The 20,177-nt window shown below is 37.6% G+C and overlaps 1 protein-coding gene across 1 annotated transcript in view; it reads right to left on the bottom strand.

Moving 5' to 3' along the window:
- LOC122810830 (voltage-dependent P/Q-type calcium channel subunit alpha-1A-like) overlaps positions 1-19,631 on the bottom strand; it is a 954,642-nt gene extending 935,011 nt beyond the window's left edge. Inside the window, exons 1-2 of the mRNA XM_044082383.1 lie at positions 19,265-19,631; positions 18,267-18,563 (exon numbers count right to left, since the gene is read on the bottom strand). Of these exons, the coding sequence (XP_043938318.1) occupies positions 18,267-18,562 (296 nt within the window). The 5' untranslated portion in view covers position 18,563; positions 19,265-19,631. The remainder of the gene's footprint in view (positions 1-18,266; positions 18,564-19,264) is intronic.
- Between the last annotated feature and the right edge of the window lie 546 nt (positions 19,632-20,177).

Genomic DNA, 20,177 nt, shown 5'->3' with positions numbered 1-20,177 from the left:
GCAGAGTCTTTCCTTCCTGCTCACACCTGGTCAAAGTTTCCTTAACTTTGGGCCTGAAAACGAGTGTTGACAAAGGATGACTTAAAGGGCCCCGCGAAAAAACACAAGCACATCCAGGAATGTCTCCTAAGAGCAATTCATGTACCCACTGCCCTACTCGCTCCATCAGCTGCATATGAAATGAGACACATGGACGAGTTCACTATGGAATTGAGGGAAGCAAGCTGGGAGGTGACTTTGTCTGAAGCTCCTGCAGCTACTGTACCCTGAAGAGTATCTTCAATCTCTTTAAGGAGATCTCTTTGTAGTCTCTTAAAATGAGAGAGATAGTTCAGTGAATGCATGGCAAAAGTCGCTGAACTGTTAAGTGCGCTTCCCATATCTATCCATGATCCTAGAAAGACTAAACTCTAATAGTAGAGAAATAACTTTAGCTGGAGAATATTAAAAAAAGAAAACTGTACTGGCCCGAGCTACGCGAGGAACCTCCGATCTATTGCAGCGGCAAACTAGATCTAAGGTAACTCAAGGTGCATCAGGGAATAGGGACTTGGCCTTGAGGTGTCTGAAGACCTCGAGCTTTGTAGAAGATCGACTCGGAGCTGAGGATCGGCTCCGAACCCATCTGTAAGAATGAAAGGCGAGATAGAACAACTTCACATCATACGCTTCCCATATCTGTCCATCGTATGGGACTCCTTGTTCGCTGGATGGACAGAAAAAGTTTCTGCTAATTCCTTCTTTGTTGCTGCCGCGACCACCATAGCATCAACTAGCACGCCCTTAGTCAGGAAAGGTTTATTTTCTGATGCAGTGATAAACTTATTGGGCCTCCGTGGAAATGGTTCCATAGATTCTGGGGAGCTCCACGTCTTTCGACTTACTACACCTAGCAGTGGGTCAAAGGGTGGTGGAGGGTCGGGAACCAAATGCATCCAGGTACATGGTCTCATCTTCAGAAGGGGAAAGGGATTTCCAGCCACCCCTCTGCTTGAGCATTTCCAGGATGTCTGAAAACAAGACATCTTCAGAGGGGGACTGAGGGGACCCTTCTGAGACCTCCAAGTCCGTGTCCAATGTCAGAGACTCAGGGGAGTCCAAGTACTTCCTCTTACAAGTCCTCTTCCGAGGGACCTCCTCCAACGGGGTGCTCTGGAGAGGTTGTGAAAGGGGGGGGGTTGCCCGAAGGCGTGTCCTGGGGCATTGGTTCCCTACATTTGGGGAGGAGGGGTGGTTTGGAGGTGGACACTGGCCCGAAAGGGGAAGGAGCAACTGGAGCGGTCTGAGAGGACAGCACACTCCTCATCACCTCGAAGGCACCACGATCCCAGCCCGACAGAGTCTCCAGCTCCAAAGAGGCAGGAGATCTCCCCGAAGCAAGGGTGATGGCTTCGAGGCTGATGTAGGCACCAAACTCACCTGCGTTGAAGCTCTGAGTAGGAGAGTAGGAAGCAAAATGGGTCCGATCTCGCTCTCCCCCCAGAGCTGACGAGGGAGTGTCGGCCCCCAGATCCCTCGAAAGAAGGTGGTATCGACTAGATCAGAGCTAATGTTGGACCCAGGGATTTTGGATCCGACAGTTCCACCACAATTACCTCCATGCACTCCGGCTCCAAACTCAGGTGAGTCGAAGGAGGAATCTACGACAAAGTAGGCTGGACAGTCAGCTCCACTTCCATATGGGCTGGGCTCAATTAAATTTTAGCCAAGGCCGGTGTCCTGAGTAGCCTCTTCACCATCCTGTCCACATCATCATCCGAAAGGCTCCTGGATGATCGATACGAATGGGTGGATGATTGGTGACTGCTTGCCACAGACTGAAGAAGTGGGGACTGTGGTACGGAACACACAGGTTCCAAGGATGGGGACCTGGTTCTTTTATGGCTCCTAGACGGTTCCGTGGACAATGATGGAACCGAAGGAGATAAAGCCTTGTCAGACCAGACAGATTTTGGATCAGACGAATTTGAAGGTTTGTCTTTTTCCCTTCGACTGTTCTGAGGTTGGAACAGATGAAGATGCCAACTTGGAGGGTTTGTCAGCTTTTCCTGCCTGATTCCCTTCCGCTGATGCCTCAAAAGTCCCTTTCAGTAACCCTCTCAAAATTAGTTTATTCCTATGCTCCTGCAGGACTCTAGAGCTGAATCCATGACAAATGGAACAAGAGTCCTGCAGGTGAACAGATCCCAAACAGTACACACAGCTAGTATGTTCATCAGTCAGAGACATTTTTTGGGTGCAGGAATCGTACTTCTTGAATCCAGAAGGCTTGGATTATTTTGATGCTTCCTTAGACATACTTACGAACAATAAAGATACCAACAACAAGATACAACAACAAGGTACAATAACAACACCGCAGCTAATAGTAGCAAAAAGGAAGAAACAGCCAAAAAACAGACAGCAAAGACTTTTTTTTTTAAGGAATGAGAGAGTAGCAGAAGGAGGAGAGTCTCTAAGTCAAAAGACAACTCCTCCAACTGAGGAGATGCCTCTAACTCAAATGGCTAGCTCCTTAGACCAACAGTAGAGAAGGGGGATAAGGGAAAGCCCTCCAACTTAAACAGGCTGAAAATAAAGGATGAATCCTCTAACTTAAACAGATTCGCTAGTTAGGTGGAAGGGGAATAGTAGGCCTGAGAGAGGAAGAAAATGACGGCCTCAACAATAAACAGCAACTAAGAAGGCGGTAGATAGAGGGATAGGCAAACACCAGATTCTATTGACCAACAGAGATAACTATGCTACGAAAAAATAATATTTCTATAAAATAAGCAGAAAAAAAACAGTACAACTTAGCCTGAGCCATTCGCGAGCAATCCCGAAGCTTTAAGCGGCAAATGAGAGCTGGGTAACTCTCGCTAGGCATGTTGGGATAGGGTTCAGCCTCGAGCCAGTGGAAGCTTTCGAGCTTTAGAATGCGGCTGAGTTGGAGCCAAGGACTGGCTCTGAACCCAACCAGCAAGAATGTAGGCGAGACAGGGACAACATAACATCATATGTTCTGTCTAGTCTAGACCAGTTTTTATATCTTGGGGAATAACAATTCACTCCGAACTCCTACTGCTGAGTTCACATCTTTCATGCCAAACATTTTCATAACTTTCTTTACATCTCTACCCTCATTTGTTATATCTTCCCTTTTGGGCCCCCAAGATACATCTTCACTGCTGCAAATCAAATTCCATTTCCCACCTATAAGTAATATTCTTTGTTAAAAGCTGATTATTTCTTCCAGAATTTTCTTAAGCTCCATTATACCAGTTTTAGGTGGAATATAAATACATGCCAATGTAATCCTCCTCCCTTGCCAGTAGCCCCGTAGTACTACAAATCTATCATTACTTTTTTATCCTCTTCTATCACTACTGGAGCTCCTCTTGTAATTAAGTACTCCTCTTCTCCTTTGTCCCAGGTACTCCACTGAATAACCATCCTGAAAACCTTTCTTTTATCGGATTCACATGTTCAGTTCTTTCCAAATGTGTCTCCTGTAGCATAGATGTTTGCACTCTACATTTTTTAATATAGTTCACTAATCCTTCTTTTTTGCATATATCTGTGAGACCTTTTACATTTAAAGAAACTACTGAAAGTGTCATTATGTTAAAAAGTTATTTTTCCACCTTTTATGTCTAACAGCTTTTTGTTGAGCGTCTAGTTCCAGCTTTTGTGTTACATGTATACACTAATGTTTGGGAGGTTGATTTTTATACAGTTGTTTCTTGTCATATCCGGCTGAGCCTATGTTATATTTTACAAAAAATTATGTTTTATTAAAAACCCTCAAAAAAACAAACACACCTCCAATGCACCCATAAAACCTGTTAACTGAATACTAACACACAAAACTATGTACATCTTCAAATAGTGAAGTTTTACCCTCCTAATATGTACAACTGTCCCAGAGTGATAGCCACACTCACTGACTTGGGTTAACTTTAAAGGAAGGTTATGCATGCTAAGATGCATGGCACAGCCCGTGCTTCTGCTACCTGCTGTTTGGTTTTGTCTTATCTTTATTACTCTCCCAGACTGGGAAAACATGTCAATGCTTTCAGAAAACAATATTTCCTAGCCATTGAAAGAAAAAAGTATGCTGTTTTTATTGTTGTTTATTAGACTGTCTCCAGGGAGATATGCAAACCAGATACAGAGTTGCTTCTACAAGCACTCATTTATTTGCTACACAAAGTTCTTTTTTATTTATTTGTTTTCTCTCAAAACTTGTTACCTGATCAAGCCAAGTGCCTTAATCATTCTCCTAATAAAGAGTGAAAAAAGCACATCAATTTTTCTTGTATCCTGCTCTTTTGACCAGACTTTTCTTCTTTTTTTACGCTGCAGTGCCTACATTTCTTAAAGTTGAACAAGGAGAAAGAAAGAAGGGAAAAAAAACAAGGGCATCTTTTTAATTTAGTATCCCCATTGCAAACAGCCACAGAGGAGCAGCGGTTAGCGATGTCGGCTCACAGCAAGAGGTTCTCCACTTTGATTCTCACCTGGAGTGCCTTCTGTGCACAGTCTGAATGTCCTCCCTGTGGTTGAGTGAAAGACATGGAGGTAGGTGCATGTGTGTATGTGTGTGCCTTCTGTGAAGGTTGGATGCCAGGCTGGCAACTCAACACCGTAAAAACACCATTGCCAATCAATCTGCAGACTAGTGATCTGCTGTGGTGACCCCTAACTAGGAAAAGCCGAAAGACATTGCTATCCCCATTGCACTCAAAAATAACGGAGAAAACTTTACATTATAGCAAGCTGATTATATGATGCATTATAAAAACACTACAAAGAAAAAAATTTGTTTTACTTACAATTAACTCTTTCCTTCCTCTTCCTCCCTGCTAAATGCTCTTCCAAACATTAATGGCATGAAATAAGGCATATGCTTTTGAGTCCCCTACAAAGTTAAGCAAGAAAAAAAGTCCAATATTTCCAGAATTTCTTGTTCTGTCATGTTTCACAAATATAATTAATGCTTTGTAATCTCACATTTATTTGTCAATTTCTGAATTGCTAGTTTTATTCCTGTTGATCTCCATCTCCCAAATCCAGTCTCTGCTTCATTTCCAATTTACTCCCAGTTCTTCCAGAAACTTCTTGTGCTTTTTTCTGTCTCTCAATCATTTTTCATTGAAACACCGGAAAAGGTTTCACTGGCAGTCTCTCTGTGATCTTTATTACCAGAAGAACAAGAAACAGAATCTCCTTCTGTTTCATAACTCACTTTTTGTTGGACAAACTTTGTATTTCCGACTTAGCATGATCTGCATCAAAACATGATTTTTGTCCCTCCAAGAAAGAATATTCTGAAAACAGCTGGGTACAGCAGCTTCAGTCTCATGCCTGCCTCTCAATATTCCCTGATTACTGGAATTAATTTACTCCTCTTCTGCCTGGTGTACAGTGAGTAATCATTTCCAGAAGCACTCTACTGTATCCCACTTTTAGTATTTTGTCCGTCTGCCACAGTTTTGTCAGAATCAACTCCTTCTGCTTCTAGGATTGCATCTGTACTATTAAATATCTAGGTTGCTTTTTCAAGGTCAGGTTTGGAATATGCACACAATGTGCCCTTTCAATTAACAACTCATGCTGTGGAATACCAGTCCAGTTGGTTACCTGTGCTTTCATAAAATTAATACAGTCTGTTCCTTCCAGCTTCTCTGATACAGCAGAAAATCTCAGGTTTTCCTTATGTGCTCTGTCCTCTAATTCTATTATTTTTCAGCATTTTGTTATTTGAGTTGATATATTCCTTCAGTGTTTCATTATTTTAATCAGCTCTGAGTACAGTTGACTTCTTTTTTCCACTAGGTTACTGGAAGTCATGTCTTGCACCAAAGCTGGAGCATGCACTTCTTTTTGCTGAACAGCTGCAGAATTCTTCCCAGTTAGTGTTTTTTTCCTCACCTTTTGTGATTGATTTTCTTAAAAGTTCTCTGAATTTCATTTTTGCTAAAATTCAGGTAGTGTACTTACTAGCCAGTTACTGAAATGTATACAAAAATATAAGTTTACTGGTTCCCTCTTCTGTGTTTCTGTTTTCACACTGTAAGAGCTGAAATTAAGCTGTTACTCAATGTGCAGTCATCAAGAAAGTAATTTTATCTCTTTGATAATATAGCAATAACCCATGGAGTCTGGTCACAAGGGCGAAGACCAAGTGACCAAACAAAGCCCAAAGTGGGTAAATTAGCATTACCCATACCCAGCCACAGGTTATTGTTATTATGCAATGACATTATTTAAGAAAAAAATAACTTACTTTTCTTAAATAATGTCTTTATATAACGGTGCTGTTATATTCTTCCATGTTTTTCCCCTGTATCATGGGGCTTTCTTGATGAACTGCATATGTGTATGGGACTTACGTTCCCACTCTGACGCAGTGCATCAGTGCTGTGTAAAGGAAGCAACAGAGAACGGAAGATCTCCGTTGATTTTTTTTTTTTTAATTAATAAAAAAATGAAATCCGGAGACTTCAAACATACAGGAGAGATGGGACAGAGAAAATAATAAGGATAATCAGGTATGTTTCTCTAGTTTTGCATACTGTACCTGATTATCCTTGTATTCTTCTCTGTCCCATCTCTCTTGTTCTTTTGACGTCTCCATTTTTTGTAAGTTTATTTTTTTTTAAATTAAAGAAAAATAGAATTTTTGTAGCATATATTAACAGAAGAAAGTCCAGGTGACTGGGCATTTTTCCATTAGTATATGCTCAATTTACGACAGGCATACTGGTTGGGCTGCCCAATCAGTGTGCTCACGTTTGAATGTTAATGGCCAGTCATTGTATAATATTCAACACCTCAAATACAGTTGGTGTAGACTTTGATTTCCATTTTCCAGTAATTTCATTTTTGACAGCCAACAGAATTAAACTTAATGAGATCTTACTATGTCCAGATAATTCAGATCCTGTATCCCAGTTCAGAAGAATCATTTCATTATGTACAGCCATTTGCTCACCCAATAGTACTCTGTATGGATTTTTTTAAATCTGTCAACTCATTACACACTCAAAACATATGCTCCCAGTTATCTCTTTCTTCTCCGTCACACCTCCAACATTTGCTCCATTACACCTCCCACATTTGCTATCTACCGGAGGAAAAATTCTTTGAAGTTTGCTTGGGGTATAAAAATATCTATGAAAACAATTCCAAGTGAAATCCTAAACCTTCTGGTCTTGGTTTCCTACTTGGAAGCCATACAGATGACTTCACATTGTTTTCTTGTAAATTGCTTTTCCAGTCTCTCCTTCCATTATTTTCTAAACTTCTCTGATTGATTTGCATTGTTATCATGAAATATTTCATATGACCTACTAGTTATCCCTTTAACAGCTGCTTTTGTTCTAGATTCAACTGAAAATCACTAGCAGAGCAGATCTTTCACTTAAAATTCCCCTACCCCTTTCTCTTTGCCTGTACTCTGAGATTAAGCCCTGGTATGGAAGGCAGTCTCTAGCCTGCAATCCAAATGTCTTCTTGGCCTCATCCTATTCTATTACCTTTCCTGCTTGAGTTATTTGCTCCCAATATCTTGGTTTCTTTGCCAGGTTTCTCCAGTAAATTCCAGACCCCTCTTGCCTATTTTCTGTACCCCTACTTGCAGTCATCCCTATTGACAAAATCTCCTATTTCCATTCATGCACTGGATTAGTTCTTAGAATACTTTTTGCTACTTTATGAAAATAATATTCTGTATGGCTGTTATTCTCCTTGAGGATCTGCATCTAAAATCCCACTCTCTAATTTTTGAACTTCCCTCTTGCTTCATCATTCCTTTCCATGTTAAATTATATCCTTCTGCTTATGTTATATATATGAGCTTTAACTGTGCTGCTTTTATGGATCACTTCTTAAGATTCTTTCCAAATGCACCCATCTTGTTTACATTTACTTGTGACACTGCCAAGTAGTGCAAGCATATACTACTATATCTTTCAAATGTACCTTGGTACATCTCTGACATCAAAAAGGTTTTCATTGTCTCAGAGTCTTTACCTACTTGGCTCTATAACATTAAATATCTCCAGTCTTTCATTTGTCTAACTTCAACAAGCATCATCTACTGCACTGACATCACTCATTATTTCTGGTATTAAAGTTATTATATACTCTGTTTTCTGCCATAACATTTAAAACCTAGGCAGTTCAGTGTTATTGCAGTTATTTCACCCAGTGACATCTATGTCACACACTCTCCTGCATTTGTACTCATTAAGGGTTTATCTCTGCAACTGTTTGTAACTGGAATGTACTGATTTATTTTTAAATGCAGCTTTTCCCTCCAAGCATCCTCTGTAATTAGGCACTACTCAGTGATACATTCTCAGTCAAGAAAGTAAACAAAGAAAAAACTGGAAAAGGAACTCTTTATTCTGCTCACTAAATACATCAAGTATAATTTTACCTCAGCTTCTGCAACCACAGAGTCCAAGCACTGCTAAAGCAGAGTTGTAGGAGATGCTCAATGTAACAACAGATCTACATCACCGTATTGTTTCACTCCAACTACAGACTTCTTACTTTACCACCTGTTAGTTTTTTCCCTTTACTCATAGTCCTACTAAAATAATTCACCCTTAAGCTTTATTTCTTCACCATATGTACATATTGTTAGCTCATGTCTAAATACCTCTCTATTAGAATTACATCCACTGTATCAATAGCTCTCTCTATGAAAGCTCAATTGCTGTTTATTTGCTCACTGTAAAAAAAAAAAACTATTTCTTTTACCATGTGTATTATACTTCTCTATATCATTGTCATTATGTATTTATATCTCTCTGTAGTTGTAGCTTATGTATTGTAACTCTCTATATTGGAGAGTGAAGTTTATGTACTATAAATTGTCTGTGTTGGAGCTTTTCTCCTCAGGTCTCCACTGAAAATGGGCCTCTGGCCCAGCGGGACTAACACGGTCAACAAATGTCAAATAAATAAGATCTTCAAGGAGAGATTACTATACAAGTAAATCATATCAACTGGCTTTACTCATCAACCAAGTGGCAATGTTTTTATTGTTGTGAAACGTAGTACAGTGCTCTAGCCAGTTCTCGCAGCAAAGAAGATGCTGGTTACACCGCTATTTTTCAGACAAATAATGTATCTTTCATGTGTCTACCTGTATGTCTCTTTTCTGATGGAAAAAAAGGAAGAATCCTCATTTCTGAAGTGGCAAGTGTCCTACTGTATTTCTCCAATCCTATGTCAGTAAACAAACAACCTCTAAAGATTTCCACATACAGTATCTGTTTTGATTATGGCCTGGTGACAGTGATGGTAGCTATGAATTGTGTTTGAAATTTAAGAAAGCCACTAGGGTTAGAAGACTTAAAGTTCTGTCATTCTTCCTGACAAAAAAAAAATTGAAGAGGCTAGAAAAACAATCCAAAAAGAACATGACTTATAAGCCTAAAGAATGTTCTAAACAAAAATTAAAGAGAAAAGAGAGAAGGAAATGGAAAAATCTGAAAAAAACATGGCACGGACAAGGAGGCAGTTGCACATATGCAGAAAATCAACTCCTCTCCTGTCTCTCCTGAGAAAGGAGTCTAACACTGATGGCTTCCAGCAGAGAGGTGACAAAGCAGGTTATAAACTGACCAAAGTGCAACTCAATGACTTTGCTCCGATTGCCATTTAAATTAAAGATTATAGTAGCATAATTTCTCATTTTGAAACCAACAAAAATTATGCTGTTACAGTAACGCTTCTCTAAGAAAGTTCCAGAATATGTACCTTCATTTCCTTATTGCTACAGCTAGAATTAAATGGCACCTGAACCTATTGTGTTCCAGGTACTTGAGACAGCTTAATTTGTTCATTAATTTACAAGGCAAGATGCTCTTCTGGAAACGACACTACACTGACTTGCACTATCTTAGTTCCTCAATCTGCTGGTACTCTCTCATCTGCTTCCCCCGTCAGTTCCCTTTCAAAGACTTGTCAGTAGTAATAGGGTAATTTGTCAGCACTGCCACATTTTAAAATAAGGTACCACACTCACTGTTTCTGCTATCTCTGTCCTCCTTTGGATGAGACTTAATTGACATTTAATGTTTCATGGATATCAAAGTAGCATTACGAAAAGCAAGCGTGTCTCACATCAATTTAACTGTGGCTCTCTTCACCCTCAATTTAACTTGTGGTGAGGTCAGAACTGAGGTGTTTCAAGTGACAGCTGTTGTATATAAGTGTAATATGTGTTCTGTTTACCAGTGACTTATCCATTTAAATACCATGTTTTCTTGTCTGGTACTGCTTACCTGTGTACTGCTTTTGTAACATTTTTTAATTGCAATTGATGAAAACAGTCCTTTCTGAGTCAGCCAATGTACCCAAGCTATTTGTGCAATTTAGGAAAATAAAGTAACAATATAAAGATTAAGTTTCATCCTTAATATTTTAAGTTTCATCCTTAATGATTTTGTAGAATACTACATAAAAAACTATACTTATATGATAATGTTATGATTTCTGTACATGCAAAATCATCAAATATCAAAAAAGAGCCTTCAGAAAGATTGCTTCTTTGATATTCAGTCAATAATTAGGTGTTGCAGTATATTTGATTGATTAATACATGAGAACTACTTTAATGGCAAGATCAGCCCTTTTGAAGTTCTTCCATTAATAATCATAAAAATGATGAATCAATATACTGTAGTCTCTTCTTCAAGAATCACGTGGAGATAAGTGTGCACAAAGTTAATAAGTATCTTACACTCATCAGCTATCTAACATCTGAAGCATGAAAAGCTTTTGGGGGTTGCCTTGTAATCCACAAACTTTATGCATTGCCCTTGATCATATTTATTGGCCCTTAATACAAGTGTTTTTCAGACCAAAGTAAATAAAACATACTGCTTTACTTTCCTGTTTAATAATATGAACACTAAAATCTGACCTTAGAAAATATACACCAGTTATTCCACTAACAGTTTGAACCAACTGCCCTAGCTTCACTATCCTCAATGCTTCAACCGGAATCAAGCAGCTTCACCTGCAAACTGGAATAATGCCCACCTCTAGCCAGAACGATTAACAGTTAGAACTTCCAACTATCCACTGATATCTGATGTTAAAGAACCCTTAGTCATTTAGGATCTTACCTTAGTTAAGCAATCAGTAAAATGGCAACCTCAAACACAACTCCAACTTGGAAGCTTCTATCACAAGATATTCTAAATAAACAGCTCTACTCTACCTCTCATATCAGGCTGATTTACAGCTCTTTAATACCAATAAATGGAACCATTACAAAAACAGTGGTTACCTTGTAGCCAAACTGAATATAGTGAAGCTCTTCTATTATCTGTTTGTTTATTCCCTTTCCTAGCTTCTAACTTGTTAGAACCATGCTGCACTGCATTGTTATTGTTGCTATATATACCTGAACGAGTCTTCTCAAAGTCTTACACACTTTTAACTAGACAGTCAGCACATTTTGGGAATGAATACGACATATATTGTTTTAGTAATACATATCTGTATAACTGCTTAATGGAATACAGCTGACCAATTTGTAACTCTGGCTATCTTAGTAATTCTAAGCTGTCACTTACTTTACTACATACACTGTATGGCTATACTTAGTATACAAATATACCCTGTAAATAGTTGTGTTTGCCATTGGCATAGATGGTAGCTAAAAAGTATCCATGGACCAGCTCACAAATCCAGTTAGAAAATAAATAAATAATGCATACACCTGTTTAGTGATTTAGTAAAGAATGGACTGTTTATGGTGACAACAGTTGAATGTATTTGCCATACTTACTATTTTACAACTTTTGTGACCAAATTAGCTAATGTATACCTTTTATATCATTATTAGAAACTATACTACATTACCCACTTAGTCCAATTCAGGTGTTTGGGGAGTATAGAGTTTATCTTGGCACTCAGTGTGTACAATGCAGAGAAACAAATCCTTATTAGGGTGCTAGTCCATCACAGGATGTGCACAAAGGCACATGCACACACATAATCACTCACTTACTCTCACATGATACACATCCCTGGAGGCAATTTATAGGCTAATTAATTCACTTACATCTCCGGGATGGTAGAGGAAAGAGGAACAGCCAGCAAAAGCTCAGGCAAAACAAGAACAACATGCAGATTGCATAGAAGACACCTCAGACAAGAAACAAACAAGAAAATCACGTACTGAAAGACAAAATTGTTAACCCACCACCACTGTGCAACTATAAATAGTGCAATATAATTAATTATATGTTCCGTGTGCTTGCTGTGCGGGCAGAGCAGGTCTGCCTGAACATGTCATGTCACAAGTACCCACTTGACAAATAAATAAAGCATTAAAAATAAGAGGGAAATTGGGTGACACAGTGGTTCAGCAGTTAGTACTGCTGATTCACAGTGCTTGGTTTTCTGGTTCATTTCCTAGCTAAGGTGCCTTCTGAGTAATCTGTATCTGTACCCTCCATGGAGGTTTTCATTATGATCTCACATGCTGATAAATTGGAAATGGCATTCTTCCTAAAAATACCCATAGGTGTGTGTGTGTGTGTGTGTGTGTGTGTGTGTGTGTGTGTGTGTGTGTGTGTGTGTGTGTGTGTGTGTGTGTGTGTCCTATGATGGACAGACAGCCTATTCAAGATTCCTCTGTCTTATGCCTGTAATATTGCCATGACCATGAAGTAGAATAAGCAGCATTGTACAATGATTGAATGAAAAGGAAAGGAAAAGCCAGTATCAGAGACATGTCACAGAAGAAAATATTTTAGTTTCACTTATAAATACAACAGAACAAGGAAGCTTAGTTTTTATTTTCAATGTCATGGGATAATAAAATGTCCAACGTTACTGCCCTTAATACCTTTCATGTATTATCACAAAAAGAACAAATTTTCCTAGGATCAGACATTTCTAAATGAAAACATAGACATTACATGCAAATCAGGGCTAGATATAACTTACTTTACATTTTTATTTGCCTTACTTGTTTTGAATAGTTTGCTATGCTAATAACAAATTTTGCAGAATTACTGATTCTGCAAAGCTTTACTTTTGGATTTCCTAAATTGACAAAATTTCTGAGGGGCTTTGCCTTATATCTTTTCTCCCTACTAAAACAAAACTGCCAAGAGTGTACGGGTGCACTGAATAAAAAATACCTTTCATGGGTGAGAAATTAAATCTCATACTTCTGTTGAAAAACTGCATTTTTGTGACTTTTTTTTTTCAAATTACAAAACTACAAGAAGGCCTATTTGAGATAAACAAGCAGCGAAAACAGAAAAGTCGTCCTATTGTTAAGTTAATGAATATATTTACTGGATTTGGAAAAATGTGTGTGTTTTTATATGCAGAAGACATATCTACAATTTCACATTTCTGAAGTATTCATGAACAGTCCTCTCTTCTTACTTAACAGGATTGCCATTCACTGCTACAGTACTAGACAGTGAAATTCAAAAGTAAGTTTTCTTAAGTTAAGCATACCGATGGGGAAGTAGTAACTATGCACATTCTTAAATTTCTGCTGTCAGAATACATATCTCTGTTGGAGAATAACCACAGTGGAGCACATGATTTTTTAAAATATTTATTTAATTTTGTTAACTACTTGAAACCTATTGAGTGAAAGGCTCCTTCCTACACAGAGGAAACCTAGAGAGAAAGGCTCTATAATGTAAATTGATATTTTTAGAGAAGCCAGTTGGCCTGAGCAATATATATTTGGGAGGTGGAATAAAACCAAAATAAAATAGAAATCTCATATAGGCATAAAATGTAAACTCCACCAAGGTAAGATTCAGAAATATTTTCATGCTCAGTATGGAAAAGGCTATAGCCCCTACTTCAGCAGCATATGGTGGCAACCTAAAATATGCCTGCTTTCTTCAGCATGACATATAATAATTCCTGGTAGAAGAAGCAACAGTGAATTCTAAAAGTAAAACATGTCACCCTAGAAAAGAACTGCTTCAAGATACACAGGCTTAACAGACTGTATAAATGCAATGCGAAATTAAAGCATGCACATTCATAGCGAGTGTCCAAGAGGAAGTGAGGAAAGATGTCAGGTGATGGAAACATTAAGCTTTACAACCATTTACCCTACTATTATGCTGTCAGTACAGTACAAGACATGCCTAGGCACAAATGTTAATGTGGTTGAGAAGATGTGGAATTTCTAAAGGACAAGCCACAGAAATCTACTGAGGCCACAATGACTTTTGAACCTATGGTACATAGTTTTCTGAAGGGAAGGACGTGCACATCACATCTGATAAAGGGAAAAACACTGGACATAGCTGTTCTATTCTAGATGACAGCAACATTACATGCACACTGTTTTATGAAGATTTGGTGAAAGACTCCTCTTTCTTTTGCCCTTCACTGAACCCAGTTCCCTGAAAGCCATTTTCTGACTGAAACATGTTAGGGAAAAATGCTTCCAACAGCCGGATAAATATGCTTCCTTAGGGAAATGCAGATTGAGGGATGTTTTTGCTTCTGAAGCTGGTTGCACCCCCTGCATCTCTCTTCAGATTATATTAGTCTCTAAACATACTGCACCATGAGGGTAAAATACAATTCTACTTGTAGGAAGTGCTGGACTGGAAGAGTCTTTTTTAACCAATAGCTTTTTCAGTAAGTGCTCAATAGAAGGCAGTTTGCTGAAATAATGATCATTGATAAAGGTTGCTCTTGTTTTAATTTTTGCAAAGTCAATTCTTTTAAAACTAATTTTATGTCAAGAAGTACATGCTTCTTTTTTTCTCTTAATGCTGACATATTGATATAATTTATTATTTTAAAATCAAAACACTGAAGCAAGTATTTAAAAAATACTCTATACCAAGTTAATTAAAACACACTTTGATATCACCTCAGGAAAAACAGAAAAGGCACATATGTAGCATTCCACAAGATGCAAATAGCCATTTTAAGATAGTAAAGACCAGATAGTCAAATCTAACATGCAAATAAGAAACAGCTGTCTTGCAAATAATAATACAGAAATGCATGTAATTTTAAAAAAGTTTGCTGATAATTTTATTTCTGTTTATAAGCTAAATGATTATTGAAACTGTACTTATTTTTTCGTTGTAAAAGTAACCTGCAAAGCAGCAAAAGATGGGTGCACACAGATTAGTAAATCAACAATAAAAGCAGAGATATGGCCCAGAAGACTGCCTGATGCAAATTTTTTCACTAGATGCACAGAAAGGAATAAAACAACCACACAACCATTACTGTGTGACAGTAATAAGCTAAATAAATGGTCATAAAACATTTCTCTAGCACTGGCTAGTCTAATCTAATCTGCTTTCTAAACTGCATTAATGAAGTGACAAATCTAGGTATAAAGACAAGGAAAATATACTTAAATAACATATAAACCATTTGATACAGTAAGACCTTGGAATTATTATTATTATTACCAGTCAACACTTTATCAACCAGTGAAGGCAGTGGAATGTTCAGTAGCTCACACAAAGTTATACAACAATACAGGTTGAAGAGAAAGAAAATTCCATATGAGAGCGTTACACGAATGGATACATGAGACAGACATATTGCAGTACATATCATCCGTAAATGCTGCACTACCTGGCAAACTCACAACTTTTGTTTTTAATCAAAACACATTTAAATTTAATAAAGGCAATACTTCTGACACACCCACATATATAATGGTACTGCCTCTAAGGGTTTCCTCTCTGTATTGTACAATGGATGCCAAGCACAGTCTTCTGCTTTTAACACAGCTAGTCACCATAACAATTCACACTACAACGTGGCTCCATTTTGTAAGCCCGTCCACTCTCACAGTCTCAACCATACATACTCACTCATGTACATTTCCTCAAATAGGTAATTTTTATACTAAAGATCTACAAGCATATATGATTAAATAAATGGATAAATAATAACATACATACACATAAAACTTCAGCTAGCTGGATGTGGAAATATGAGGCATTTTTTTTTAATTAAAATGAAATTAAATAAAAAAATCTGCAGTAAGAAGGGTTCCAACAGGGCTGAAAAAAATAAAATCACCTAAATGATTTCTATTCTACAACAGCATCCTTGTTTGCATCTTAATAATAATATCAAAGGACTTAACTATTATTTAATTTGATAAACAGTGCTGACAGTGGGGGACACACATGTAATCTGAATGTAAATACTAATAATGGTAATTTTAATTCATCATTTTCATACCATTCACATGGCATATACTAAATGGGACTTTTTCTCTAAAATTTAAAGACAGATTTCAAAATCTGTTTAACATTTTACTGTCTACATAAACAGTGTACACACTGAAGGTTAATCAAAAAGACTGTTATGTTTAATTTTGCATTTTTCACAGCATATTTACTGTGTATATATATATATATATATAAGATAAAAATAATACCATGCTCATTAGCTAAGCCTCATAGTTTGCAGTTTTTAATTTTGAATAATCAAGTGTTTAAAGAAAAAAGATTGACATCCTTTTGTACTGCACTCACTGGTATGCGAGGCTTATATACGCTTGCAATATACAATGTGATGAGAGTTCATTCTCTGCATGCACACACAGTGAACATGCACATTTTGACGTGTGCATCATCTGACCTATATTACAAACACACACACATACACATTCAGTCAAGTTTAATTCAAATACAAGGTATGACTACAATTAATACTATGAAATACTGCTTCTTAACATACAACCCAACATAGTTTTTAAATGCTCCAATCTGCATTTGACAAAACATAGGCTTGCAGCAGACTGTGCTTTCCTTAACCTTTGCTATGAGATGCAGCCCTGTACTACCCATTACCTAACAGATAAGTCAAAATGCAGTTTAAGAATCAAGCTGAAAACAGTTATTTTTAGCAAATAAAATTAAACTTTAAATTAATTTCAAAGTATGTATGTTGGAAAATAACAAGCTAGTTGTAAGTCCCTACAAGCTATGCTTAAATATGGAAGCAAACAAATTACCTAAAATATGTTTTTCAGTAACTGCAGGTTAGTAAGCATAAGTGGAGGTGGAGAGCTATTCAACTTCTAGACTGTGGGTCTACATGAATGTACTGGCCCAAATGGATGAATTGATCTCATCAGAAGTGTGATACTGCACATCCTGTGATTTCAAATGTTCTAAATGTAAGCAGAAATTTATGTGAGCTTTTACACTGAAGTATACACAATACACACTAGCAAAATTTGGGGAGGCATTCAAAGCAATGGCCCAGTTTGCTAAAAAATATAATACACAACAACAAAGGTTAAAATATTCACCATTAAGTACATCACTATTTCCTTATAAATAAATTGCTAGCAGGGAAGGGTATGCTGGAGACACAATGGCAGATATGAGAATTGGCTACACTGTAATAACTACTTTTTATTTCATGTTCAAGAGAGGTCTGATCTAACAAGAATATGCATTAAAACCATTTCTGTTCATAAAGCAAATGACATACAAGTTTCATTACGGAGTGCCACACATCTGCAGAGCTATGCAGAGTTAGATTCTGATTAATTTTAAGTCTACTCAAAAAGCTGTGAAACACAAGGATTATAATATTGAGCACTCAAAAAAGAAACACATTGTATGAGCTACAATGAAATAGGCTACAGTACAAATACTACAAAATGACATAGTGTCATTTAAGAAATGATCTGTAAAACATGGTATATACTACAAGGCCAGAACTGACCTCTCAGAGAACACCTTTTATATATCTGTACCTAAAAAGATGTCTCAAAATTATGCATATAGTGTTTCCATAATATATCAATACACATGAATGTATTCAGTGCTGTCATGTTTTATATGTACATGTCAGCACATGCACATGGATGAATGTGTTCTTCTGTGCTTGTGAATCTGTGTATGTACAGACAAATGCCCATATATATGGATATCTGTGCACATATATATATATATAAAATAGATGAATCGATATATGTGTGTGTATATGCACACTCACATAAATTCTTACAAACATACAGTCCTACACACAAACACTGACACATACAATTATACATAAATGTGTGTTCTAATGTGCTGTGTGTAACATGCACTTACACACAAACACATACACAGAGACAGTAATACAATAGAACTTAAAGGAAAAAAATATGTTCCCAACCTTTTCACACACTAAATAACATTTAAAAAATACAAAAAAGCAATAACTGAATAATAACATGCAGTACATTTTCTCACTCTTTCGGCATCTCCAAGAAAGGATATGGCCATTCGGTGATCTTTTTGGCATATTTCCTCACCACGTTGTCCTCACTAAAGATGAAGAGGGAGCGGTTGACAGTGAAGCAGTTCTGGCGGACTGGAATGGGATTGTAGAGGGCCATCGTCCGAGCCCGTTGGGCCATTGACTGTTTGTACATGCGTTGGGCACCCCCTGGTGGTCCCCCTCCAGATGGGCCACCACCACCCTGTCGGCTGCCCCCACCACGCCCACTGGCGCCCCCTGGTCCAACTCCTCCACCATAGCGGGCCGGTGGCAGCTCATCTCCGAATCGAGCCATCCTACAAACAGCAAAGGGTGAGGGTTAGCGGCAGCAGAAGCTGAAAAAGCCAACAGCGAACAACCCCATCACATCACACCCCCTTGCCATATGTCCACCCCACTGGCTCGCCTCCTGTCCAGGTCTGGTACTGCAACTCCCCATGCCGCTGCCTAGGCCCCTGTCCAGCCATAGCACCAAATCCTGCCCGAGCCATAGCACCAAATCCTGCCCGCTGTCTTGCACTGTTGCTTGGCAAAGGTGTGTGTGTGTGTGTATATATATATATATATATATATATATATATATATATATAGATATATATATATATATAGAGAGAGAGAGATAGATACATACACACACATATAGACACACACACACACACATATATATATATATATATACACACACATATATATATGTATATGCTATAGATATAGAATATATATAGCCATATATATATATATATATATATATATATATATATATATATAAAATCCTTGGCACTGGTAAGCAACAATAAAAAAATAAAAAGCTAAAAGAGACTGAAAATGTAGTCTGTTTATCCTGTAACTCTCAGAGTTGACTCATTTACACATATTTTTCCTTCCAACAATAATTTTCCCCTCAGCCTCAAATGCAATGCAAATAGTCCAATCAGTAGCCTCCCCAAATAAAAGTAAAAATGCATTTAAAGTGAATAAAAAATCACAGTTGTTGCACCTCTCAAAAGCCTCATTTGTACATCATCTTTTTCTGGATTTTTGCAACATCTGCAATTTTGGGAGCAATTTGTTGTTTCTCTCTCTCGCTCCCTCTGCCTCTCTCTCTGGCTCTTTCTCCCCTTCAGCTCCAGCTTGGAACCATGCAGATGTAACAGAAACACATTTTTCGTCTTCTGTCAGTCTGTCTCTCTTTTATTTATTTTTCTTTTCTTTTCTTTCCTCAGCCTTGCATCCTCTAGACTTCAAGACAAAACTACAAAAAAGTCAACATTAAAAAATGCCAAATAAAAAAAAAATCCAGAATGGGCTGCATCCGTTGTGTTAATAATCAGAAGCATCCTCTGGATGCTGCATTGCGAGACATCTTTTCCTCCTCCTCCTACTGAAAAAAATCTGCTAAAAAAGAGATTGGGTGTAACCTAAGCACTCTCCTCTGCACAGAACAGCCTTAAAGAAGCAGTACACTTTTAAAGAAAATTCAGCCTGATCATCATTAAGCATGACTCAGTGCAGGACTTTTATTTTCTTAAACCTGCTCTCCCCACTGCCAAGGACTCCATTACATTGGTACTTTTGCTTCACTTCACAGTAAGAGGATGGTTGAATTTCTGAACTGCACTATTTAATGAGTCACTCACCTATGGGTAAGCATTGATTATGATGGCATATTTATTGCTTAAATTTGTGATTTTTCCCCCTCTTGACGTTAAAAAGAGGCCAAAAAGGAAAAATGATTTTTTTGTTGTATTTTATTTTGAAAAGCATTATGCAAAAGCAGCAAGGAAGCAGTACAATGAAAACCTGATTAATTCCAGTTCAAGTAATTCTCTAGAAAATCAGGCATATTATGTTCAGAAATCAGTCAAAGCACCATCCTTGCCTGGTTAAAGGTTTGAAGAAGAGTGAAGGAA

Source organism: Protopterus annectens, chromosome 9.part0 (genome assembly GCF_019279795.1).
Source record: "Protopterus annectens isolate FY-2018-M chromosome 9.part0, PAN1.0, whole genome shotgun sequence".
NCBI classification, from domain to species: Eukaryota; Metazoa; Chordata; order Ceratodontiformes; family Protopteridae; genus Protopterus; species Protopterus annectens.
The sequence above is the reverse complement of the archived record's forward strand: the minus strand, read 5'-3'. Positions and strand labels throughout refer to the sequence as shown.